The sequence below is a fragment of the Pteropus vampyrus genome, unplaced genomic scaffold (genome assembly GCF_000151845.1).
Source record: "Pteropus vampyrus isolate Shadow unplaced genomic scaffold, Pvam_2.0 Scaffold225, whole genome shotgun sequence".
Lineage (NCBI taxonomy): Eukaryota > Metazoa > Chordata > Mammalia > Chiroptera > Pteropodidae > Pteropus > Pteropus vampyrus.
In genome coordinates, this window is record NW_011889006.1 from 2,524,725 (window position 1) to 2,536,292 (window position 11,568).

General features: G+C 34.1%; 1 protein-coding gene across 1 annotated transcript in view; it reads right to left on the reverse strand.

Annotated features, from left to right (window-relative positions):
* The window catches only part of LOC105301051 (peptidyl-prolyl cis-trans isomerase FKBP5), an 85,828-nt gene that overhangs the window by 35,006 nt on the left and 39,254 nt on the right, over positions 1–11,568 (reverse strand). The window contains exons 4-5 of the mRNA XM_023538502.1: positions 2,062–2,204; positions 1,013–1,127 (exon numbers count right to left, since the gene is read on the reverse strand). Of these exons, the coding sequence (XP_023394270.1) occupies positions 1,013–1,127; positions 2,062–2,204 (258 nt within the window). The remainder of the gene's footprint in view (positions 1–1,012; positions 1,128–2,061; positions 2,205–11,568) is intronic.

Sequence of the window (11,568 nt, forward strand, 5' to 3'; positions counted from 1 at the left end):
TTTAAATGAACTCTTAAATTTAAAAATAGGCCTTTTATCATAGTTCATATTGCCATCCTTATTTAGTGATATTTTTCTTAATGGAAGTATTCTTGTTTTCTCAGAACTCTTTTTTGAAGTATTTCAGCACAGTAAATGGCATCTTTCAAACATTTACCCATGTAGAAAAGTGTTTACTTAACACCAAATGTGTATAAGGCACTGTAGGTGACGGAAACAGAAAGGTGAAGAAGACCCTAGTCCTCAAGCAGTCACTGTATACTGGGCGAATGGGCAAATGCTCATTGAATGCTAACTGACAAGTAGTGTACACAGTGGTGTAAACAATGTCCATTGGAAAGAAGAATGATCACTTATCCTAGTCCTCGGTCCTTATTCCCAACTTAGCAAATGAAAAAATGGAATAGTCTCAGATCACTCAACAAATGGCAAAGCAGACCTTGAACCCAGGTCTCCTGTTGTAGAATAGAATGAACACTATTATCTAATCTTGATCTAACTAAAATGATAAAACTGTTTTAATCTTGATGACAGCCAGTGAGATGGGTCTGGGAGCCCTGGAAGGGCATTACGATCTACTGCTTTTTAGTAACTGTGTAATGCTGGACAATTTATATAACTTTTTAAAATTTGCTTTTCTCACCTGGGGATGATAAATCTTACCGCATAAAGTCGTGAAAAATAAATGAATAAACATGTAGGGCGACTAACGCAGTTCTTGGAACACCAAGGAACCTATAGAGTAGGAATTCCTTGATGGATAGGGTAAACTGTTTTGGTTTTTTTTTTCTTTTTTTTTGAGTTTGGAGAGGCTAGCAACGTACCTGGCACATACATACTGAATAAATATTTACTAATGAAGTCATTACTAAATAAATGTCAAATTTAAAACTATTCTTGATATATTCAAAAATTTATTTCTATAAACAGATTTAGAAAAAGAAATCTCAATTTTATCCATATAAATGGAACTCAACTTTTAAAGACTAGTTCCTTTCACAACAATACTTACTTTCTACTGTTGCTCCTTCGTTTGGGTTTGAGTATCCTTCTCCTTTCCGTTTGATTCTTCGGATAATGCCTCCATCTTCAAATAAATCCTCTCCTTTGAAATCAAGGAGCTCAATCTAGAAAGGAAAAATGGATTTGGCTGAGAAAAGACCAAACAATATCAATTTAACATATTTAAAGGCAAGGGCAACCAACTGTCCTTTCATTTTACAAAATTAAAAATCTGTTTTATACTTATCTATGCATCGTAGTTATTGGAAGAGTAGGGGGAAAAAAGAACATGGCACTTTTCAATCCTTGGAAAGAACTTTCATGTAATGATAATGTCTGGAACCACATTCTGTGGGGCTGCAGTGCAAAGACAGACAGGAAATTCTAGGAACACTGCATAGTGGGCAAAAAGCCACAGTTATGAAGTACTGGCCCTAAACTACTTTGTCTGACTTGAGGGGCTACCACTTTTTCACCCCAGATTCATGGAATTCCCTTCTTAAAATGTAAGAATAAATCCTATAAATCAGGCCTACCTTCAACCGAGGGTGTATTTTACCTTGTTATGCTGTTTTGGGCATTTGCCCCCCTAATTTTTAAATCAAGTTTGGCCAAATATGGTGATTCAATACAGGATGAATACCTTATTATCACCACTGCTTCTAATGAAGATCTGTGACATTTATAAACCCTTATAAAATGAAAATATCTTACAACTTGATTTACGTATATTTTGACATTATCTCCCACATTTCCATTCTGTCTTCTGGTCAATTTTAATGTCACATTCACACCACTGACCAGAACCTTTATTCTTAACCCTGGTGTCTTTTGTTTATTTGGATATGACTTTTTTGTGCCAGAGACACGTTTCTAAGAAAGCACTGGTACACACCCCTTGGGTTTGTGGGAAACAATTCAAGAAGCCAAGCTCCAAAATAAACAAATTGGATCTAATTCTCAATAGCAAGCATAGCTCCTTATTCCACGGCCTGTTGCTTCAGAGCCAGCACTACAGTAGAGCAGATGCAAACAAGGCAACATCACACACATACTTGCCTCAAAAAAGAGTGTTGCATTTGAGGGAATTTTGGGGATACTGCCAGCTGAGCCGTATGCATATTCCGGTTTGCACAGTAAATGGCACATCTCTCCCTTCTTCATGGTAGCCACCCCGATGTCCCATGCCTTGATAACTTGACCTGAGAGAAAGGAAAAGGTGAGTGGCTAAAACTGCAATCATATCACATAGTAAGCCTTGGTTTGCTGATGTGGGGCTTAGAACAAGTGACTCCATTTTAGACCTGTTTCTCTTTTTAAGCAAAAGCTATAGGCCACATTTAACAACATATAATTGTCATAAAATGAAAGTTCAAACAAATTTCCAGTTCTTTACACTATATACTCAGCTAGGAAGTAAGGGCTACAAAAGAACTCAGTAAAAGCTACACTGAGAAATTGTGATTTTTTTTTTTCTTCTGAGGGCTATCAGAGAAGATTCCCTGCTGAGTAGGATATAAATCGTGTCAATTTCTCAACTGCTCAAAGATTAAGTTTTTGAAAAGTGGCAGTAACATAATCTTTGAAATATGGCTGGGTTGCAGTTGTTGCTTAATTTATAATTTCAACCATAATAATAAGTGAATGTTTTCTAGGCAGAGATGAAACAAAAATAGTATAGAAAATGAAATTTGTCCTAAGGAAGCTTGTAATTTAGTTGGGTAGAAAAAAACAAACAAGAAACCAGAAAAGCATAAATTGCATAAAAGAGCCCACGAAACAGATTTTTTCTCAGAATGTAGCACAAGATAAAATACTTTTTTAAAAAACAAAATAGTATGTGTCCTTTTGTCAAATCAGTTTTTTTTTTTTTTTGCCAACTTCCAGGAAACTACAAGTTAATTTTAGTTCTCAACTACAGAACTATGCTAATCTATATGTCTTAAAATAAGCAGTCTCAAATTCGTTGGGAAACAATAAAAAATGTGGGTAATTTAAAGGGATAAAATACAAAAGTAAGGTGCTATGTCAACCAAAAACTTAAGTATTCAAAGTGGCATCAGATAAGCAATGAACTCCAGTGAAAGTGAATCTGAAGAGAGCTCTCATCTTGAACTGAGAGCTGGTGGTAGGATGTTAGAATAGGGGGACCCTATACTAAGGCATGTAAGGAGGGAGGAATAAAGCATTTGAGACTCATGACATTAGCTTAGTCTTCAGTAAGTACCATAAATTTTCAAAATATCAGATATTCTTATTTTACTTAAGAATTTATAATATATGACTATTAAAATGCACAGATATGAAGTGAAAGATAAGAGATGATCCACTTCCTCCATGTAGGAAGCCACTGTTGTTTCTTTTGTATCCTTCCGGTGTATGCTGTCATGTTTCTAAAAGTTAATTTAAAACATAAATGATAGCATACTATACATTCAGTTCCGAACTGTTTTATTTAATATATAACAGATGTTCTTTGACTTGATAGTTACGTCCTGATAAATCCATTTTAAGTTGAAATATCATAAGTCAAAAATGCATTTAATAGATCTAACCTACCAAATATCATAGCTTAGCCTAGCCAGTTTCTACTGAATGTGTACTGCTTTTGTACATTGTAAAAAATTGTTAAGTCAAACCATGGTTAAGTTGAAGACCGTCTGTATCTTGATTATTCTCCATCAGAAGAAAGGAGAATATGCATTTTAGAGGTTAAAAATGCAGCCTCGGAATGCCTGGATTCAAATACCAGGTCTGCCCCTTACTAGTCGTGTGACCTTGTGCAAGTTATTTAACTTCGGTGCCTCAGTTTCCTCATCTGCAAAATAATAAGATACTAGTACCTGCCATAATAGTAGTAACTGCCATGTAGTTGTTCTAAGAATTATTAAGACTATGTCAAATGGCATGGCAAAGCATGCAGCATATAATACGTACTTAATAAAGGACAGTTATCATCATTGTAAATACAAATAGATCTACCTCATTCTCCACTGTGGGACCACTCCACAGTGACTGCATAGTATTCTAGTCACTACCCTATTGAGAAACACATAGTACCAACAGTACTCTAATAAGGGTATTTGTCTATTTATGTTTGCCTACTTTGTGCAAGTTTATCTGGAGGGTAAATTCCTAAGTGCAAAGGTAGTGTGCATTTTCAATGTGACAGATATTGCCCAACTGTCCTTACAAAATGGCTATATCAATTTATATGTCCATGCATAGTTCTACTGCGAAAATAGTCCAGAATTATGGGAAAAAATGTAAAATCTGTTGATAGGCTGCTTTCCTGTCACTGATGCTCTTCAAAGACTGTTTTAGTGTGGGCCACTGAGAATTTTTTTTTTTTTTTTTTAACTATCAACTCTTGATATTTTAAGAGATAGCTTACACACTCCTTCAGGAAATCTTTGCATTGTAGGAGTTCTACTGTACATTCATTCAAGACATTTAGCCAATTATTTGCAAGCAAAAGTCTGTCTCAGTACTAGGAATACGAAGGTGGCCATTCCCTTCTTCCAAGGAACATGCAATGCAGAATGGCTAGTGGAGGAGAAAGATACATGCACAGCGTATAAAACAAGAGGCATCTGCCTTGGGGTGAGCGTTGGAATAAATTCGCAAAAGCTTAATTCATAGATGATACGTATGGTAGGCCTTAGAAGCTGGAAACATCGGCCTGTTAATTAAACCTACAGGACCCCCAACCTAAATAAATCATGGCTGTGCCTTTGCTTTTCTTCTCATTTGGAAACATTAAAGCTTCTCTTACTGAATGAAACATACTGAGCAAAGAGCCAGAAGGATATGGACACAAGTATGTTTCTAAAATTGACAGTACTGAGACTCTTAAAAAGCATCTTCTGATTAAACAAACAAACAAAAACAACATATACTCAGTATAGAACACTTGGAAAGTATAGAAAAGCATAGAGAATAAAAAACCTCTGAAATCCCAGTACCTGGGGTAAACTGTCAATTTCTTGGTTCATTTCCTTCAAATTATGTATTTGCTTGCATAGTAAACAAATACATAATTTGAATTTTTGTCCATATATTTATATTACATATACATTCTTAAAATTCTGATTATAGTTTATTTGGTTTTGTAGCCGGCTCTTTATATTTCACATTATGTTTTTCTTGTTAAAAGATCTTTTAATAGCTAGATACTATTTCATCTTTTGGATATGCCATAATTTCATTATTCTCATTAATAAACGTGGAGGTTTTCTTTTTTCTTTTTTTTTTACTATTATTATAAAGTTTCAGTGAACAAATTTGCACTTAAATCTTTACATGACTTTTTTTGGCACAGTAAAAGCCTCTTACCTGACACAATAAGGACTATAGTTGGGTTGATTTAAAATGCTGCTTTAACTGATAACTCATAAAAAAAAAAAAACATGCATACCTGAAACTTTTGACTTAAAATGGATAGAAGTGCATTAATTCACTAACCTTTTGTTAGAAGGCCAAGGCCTTGTCTCTGAGTGTGGCTTCAGTGAAGAGTTCTACCTCATTTTTACTATAAATTTTAAACACTTGTGATATTTCATTTGCAACTTATAATGTGAGTTTCTTTAAAGTGGAGTAAGAACCTGAAGACACTTATACCGTAATCAGTGTGCAGAATCGTTCTGGTAAAAAAGTATTCTGAACGGCCTCTATATTGTCTTTTACCCACCCCTAATTCGATAGTCATTTAAAAAATGCCTTTGGCCAGCGGCCTCCAACATTTTTGGGACCAGGGATTGGTGCTCCTATTAGAATCTAATGCCTGATGATCTGAGGTGGAGCTGAGGTGGTGATGCTAGCGCTGGGGAGCGGCTGCAAATACAGATGAAGCTTCGCTAACCTCCTGCTGTGTGGCCTGGTTCCTAACAAGCCACGGACTGGTACTAGTCTGCAGCCTGGGGACTGGGGACCCCTGCTTTTAAAAGCAATTCGCTTTATTGTCTTCCCAAAAATGTTCAACTTAGTTTTCACAGAAATAATTACTTTTCATATAAATTTCAATGTTTTATAAACAAGTAATGAAATTATATAATTACAAAGAGTACAATGGATATAAACCGGTTTCAAATGAATCTTAGCAACAACCTGAGGAAGAAAAAAGCAGTCCCTAATGTCTGAAAACTGCCTGACACAGCTTGGTGATGCCTGAAGTTGGCCTTGGTCATATAGCCAGGCCATGCTATTCTCCTGTTCAACATAAACAATCTCACAAAACATCAACGACAGACAAGGTCACTCTGAGACCTTGAAAAAGACAAAACAAGAAAAACTTCAAAATTTTGTCTAAACATGGACAAAAAACAAGGTCACTGTGTAACCTACAGAATACCAAACATCCCCCTCTCCTGGCTAATATGAGTGACTGCTACTTCTCTAGCAGGTATAGCTTTAGCCTCACTCTAGTCAGCCTTTCTAGATAAGATTTATTAAGAAACCCAAAGAATCACCCCACATTCTAATAATATCTAATCCAGAGCAAAGCCCCTCTTCCTTAAACCTTTTCCCAAAATCACCCAACACAAGCCCAAATCCTATAATAAGTCCTTATGACTTAATGCACGCTTACTGTGCATTCTCCCTCCCTAAAGTGGTAATAAATCCAACTTGTTCAATTACAGATGTGTTCTCAGTGGTCTGTGGCTAGAGGGCATTGACAAGAGTAACTCAATTGGCTGAAGCAATGTGTGGGACCACTCCACAGAATAGGAAACCAGCAGTATTACTTAGTTTATTTACAAACAAATAAAGAGCATCAGTTAATTTGGAGTTGGTTAAGCAAAGCTTCTACCAGACTTCTTTAGGTTCAATTCCTAGAAGTAGAATTACTGGTTCAAAACATAAATGGTTTTAAGATTCTTGATCTTAATTGGAGGTTTAATATACCAAGAATGTATAAATGTAATTTACTGTTACACTTAATCAGGACTTTAATTTTAATAGCTCAAACACAATTCGTCAATTTCAGTTTTTATTCCACTTGTAACAAAATCTGAAATAAGCATATTTAGACAAATGTATAATGTAGCAATCCTTAAGTTAAAATGCTTTTTATATGTACCTAACTGTATGCAACTGAAAAAGTTTAAAAGTATGCAAAGTCCAATGTAAAAGCAGTGTATTATACTTTTTTCCTTCTACAGAATATTATAGAATTTGTTCTCATTAAAAAAAATCATATAGTACATTTTGAAACATAAAATTTTATAGGTTTAATGTGGCTCGTCAATTATTAACAAGTGTACCACTCCGGTGGGTAATTTTTAAAAGGAAGGACTATACAATCTCTGTACCTTCCACTCAATTTTGCTGTGACCCTAAAATTGCTCTAAAAAATTGTCTGTTAAAAAAATCACATTTTTTAACATAACATTTTAAAACACAAAATTTTAATCATTGAATACTTTCAGTTACAATAAAGACTATAGTGACCACTTTGAAACATTCTTTTCTCTGTACTGTTTAAAACTTTTTTGTGATAAAATACACATAACGTATATTTTACCATCTCACCGTTTTTAAGTGTACAGCTCAGTATTGTTAAATATATTCACATTGTTGTGCAACCAAACTCAAGAACTTTTACATCTTGCAACACTAAAACTCTACCCATTAAAAAACTCCCCATATTTCTTCCTGCCCCAAGTTGTTAAGAATTTCATTCTATTTTGTTCCTATGAGTTTGATTCCTCTAGATTCCTCTAGATGTAAGTGGAATTGTACTTATTTGTCTTTTTGTGACTGGCTCACTTTGCTTAGTGTAATGTCCTCAAAGTTCATCAGTGTTATTGCATGTGTCAGAACTTCTCTCTTTTTAAAGGCTGAATAATATTCCACTGTATGTATATATATGAGATTTTGTTTATCTGTTTACCTGTAGATAAACACTTGGGTTGTTTCCACCTTTTGGCTATAGTGAATAATGCTGCTATGAACATGAGTGTACAAATACCTCTTTGAGATCCTTTCGATTATTTTGGGCATGTAACCAGAAGTGGAACTGCTGTATTGTAAGGTAATTCTATTTTTAATAATTTGAGAAGCTGTTATCATGTTTTCCACAGTGGTTGCATCATTTTACATTTGTACCAACAGCGCACAAGGGTTTTAATTTCTCCACAACCTCATCGACACTTTGTTTTTTGATAGTAGCAATCCTGATCAATCAGTGTGAGGCGATACCTCGTTGTTTTGATTTGCATTTCCCTAATGACTTGTGATATTGAGCATCTTTTCATGTAGGCCATTTAAATATCTTCTTTGGAGAAATGTTTAAGTCCACTGCCCATTTTATAGTCAGGTTATCTGGGGTTTTTTGGTTGTTGAATTACAGGAGTTTTTTATGTATTCTGGATATTAACCCCTTATCAGATATATGATTTGCAAATATTTCCTCTCATTCTATAGGTTGCCTTTTTTAACTGTTATTGTATCTTCATGCGCAGATGTTGCTTAATATTGATGTAGTCCGATTTATGTATTTTTTAATTTTGTTGCCTGTGCTTTTGGTATCATACCCAAGAAAGAAATCACTGCCAAATCTAAGAAAATAATATAGTTTTAGGTCTTATGTTTAAGTCTTTGATCAATTTTGAGTTAATTTTTGTATATATTGTAAAGCCAACTTCATTTTCTTGCATATGAATATCTAGTTTGGGAAAAAAATCAATTGTTGAAAATACTGTCCTTTCCCTACTGAATGGTCTTAGTGTCCTTGAAAATTATTGACTATGTAACTTTTAAATACATGTTTGCATTTGAAATATGAGCATACTTAAAATAACAGGATGAAGGCTCTACAGTATTATACAGAAAAAAAATATTTGTTTACTATGGGAGTAGAAACGAAGAAAATATTTTAACTGTAAAAAGTTTTCCTTTCAAAATACAAAAATTGATAAATATAAAGTTAATTACTAATAAGTTTCAGATTATTAAAAATATATGATTCATTTCTGCTGTACTTTCATTGAAGGATTTTCAGGACTTAGTACCCACTCTTGAGCTGCAATATTTTGCAAGTATTTTTATTTTACAGATGAGCTCTAATAACTCCATTTTAAATACTGCAGTCACAACAGAATCCCCAAACCCTAACCCTAGCATGAATTTCCACTGAATATTTCTATTCATTCCCTTGGGAGAACAGGTACCATATAAGGGATCAAGAGAGTTCAATGTATACGTTTGCTACAGTACTTTTATATTATTTTTCTTCATTTTGATGAAGTAGCTACTGCTATAATATAACATTACAAATTAACAGTTCTTGTTTTATATAGGTAACCAAATACATTATTTTATAGAAGTTTTATGAAAAGTATTGCTCTATTATCATATTTCTAATTGTCACCTTAAGGGGGCCTTTACAGGTTCTGTCATTGTGCTGGTTTTAGTCTTTTTCAATTCCTGTTCCTATACTTTATACAGAAAGTACAAGAATGGAATCAAAGACTCAGAATTAATCCTAAAGCTCTTCTACAGAAGCCTCCTTTTGATAGGCGCAGGGAAGGTTAGGTGGCTCATTCATGTTAACATACCACAGTACAGACAGAAGAGAGGAACCCTGGGTGCCTAAAACCCAACTGGATGCTCTCCCCATGAGATCACACTCTCTCTAGATAGGTGTGTCACATGTCCCATATCAATTCAAAATTACCACTTTTCTGTTTGCTCAGAATTATAGGAAACATGACATTCAACATAGAGTTGTTTTACTGAGAAAACCTGGGTAGAGTAGGTGGCAGTATAAATTCTCAGCAATTCTCAAGTCTGCTTGCAAAGATAACTGCTGAGAGAAGACTTAACTTAAATCTATCAACTTCTTCAAGACAAAAATTCAGAGTAGAGCAAGCATTTGGGGCAGTGGGAACAAATGGGTCTGATGAGGCCATTTACTCTGCAGTCATCTAAATTAAATAATGATGTCAGCGCCATGTTGGTGGCCCTAGAGGTTCACACATCCCTAAATCAACAAAAATTTTTTAAATTCTAATTTATTTTTCATTATCTGCTATATCAAGAAAAAGAATCCAGTTGATTTTGATTGCTATCTTATCGAAACACAAGATTAATCTCACACAAGCCATTAATTCACTAAGGACCCAAAGGAGAAGGGAGCACTGGCATAGCCAGCACTAGAACTTGGAGAGAGAACACCTGGACAGGAAGCATAGGTCACTATAACATACAAATGTCTGTGAGTACCAGGGAAGACAGAGTGGCAGAGGCAGAAAGAGTTTAACTCCTTAGTTTCTCACTTGCTGTTTCCTTTCCCAGATCACTGCTTAGTTAACAATTTAACCAATTCGTAGAGTCAGAAAAAGTAAGAGGTTATAGTAAACACTGAGCCATGGTGGTAGATAGGGGGATTACCCCTTTTTTCCTGCACTTAATCTGAGAATGAACTAGAAGTCTGTCATACCTGTGGTAAAAAAATAAAAAGACATTGTAATTTAGCTATGGATTTGCAATAAGCCACATGGTCCACAAAGTACAGTGTCATGTATGAGCTATTATTATTCTTAGAAGATTAAAAAATAAGAATACTAAATTAACTAAAGATATTTAAAAGCATTTGAAAAGAAATTAGTAAAAATCACATTTAAAACTTGAAAACAGTGGTTCTTAACCTTTTTCTCTCAGGTCCCCTTTACATCTTAATTTGAGGACTCCAAATTTTTGCTGATACATCTATTGATAGTTGCCATATAAAAATTAAAAAGTTATATACCAATTCATTTAAAGATAAAAATAACCTCATTATGTTAATAACTTATTTTTATAAAAAATAACTATTTTCCAAAAAATAAAATTAGTGAAGAAAGTGGCATTGTTTTGTAATTTGACAGATGTAAAATGTATCTGACTTAATAAAAGACAAGTAGGTATTCTCACACCTACTTTTGCATTTATCTGTTGCAATTTTGGTTTAAGTATATGGAAAAAAATTCAAACCCACATATAGTTGGAAAAGGTAGGAATACTTTAATAGCCATTTCAGATAATTACAAATATAATCATCTGATACTACATCAAAACTGGACAAGTGGTAGTTTCATAAAGGTTAGTTGCAATGTAGAACCTGAAAACATATCAATGAACTTTTCATATTATAGTACATTAGTACATATAGTACATTTCATATTATAGTACAATGGTTCATTTCGATCATGACTGGAATCAAACTTCTTTCCATTTGCCAATCTAGCCTGTATATTGAATGGATCTTTTACTTATGCATAACTTTACAATATCTTGCATTGGTAAATGGAAAATGAGTTATACAGATCTTCCAAATGTTAACAGATTTCACTGTATAATATTTTTAAAATCACATACATTAATACCCATTGATTTCATCATTTAGTCTTTTAAGTTTTGGGAAGCTGTCAAGCTTAAAGTGGCAGATATAAATTTTCCAAAACTGTAATTTTCATTTGAAAACTCAATGGTAACAAATACTGTCAGTTGTTTTCCTTGAAGCGACAGACTCCATTCATTTTCAAGAAAATATCTGCTAAATAGTGAATAATCATACTTTTTGCC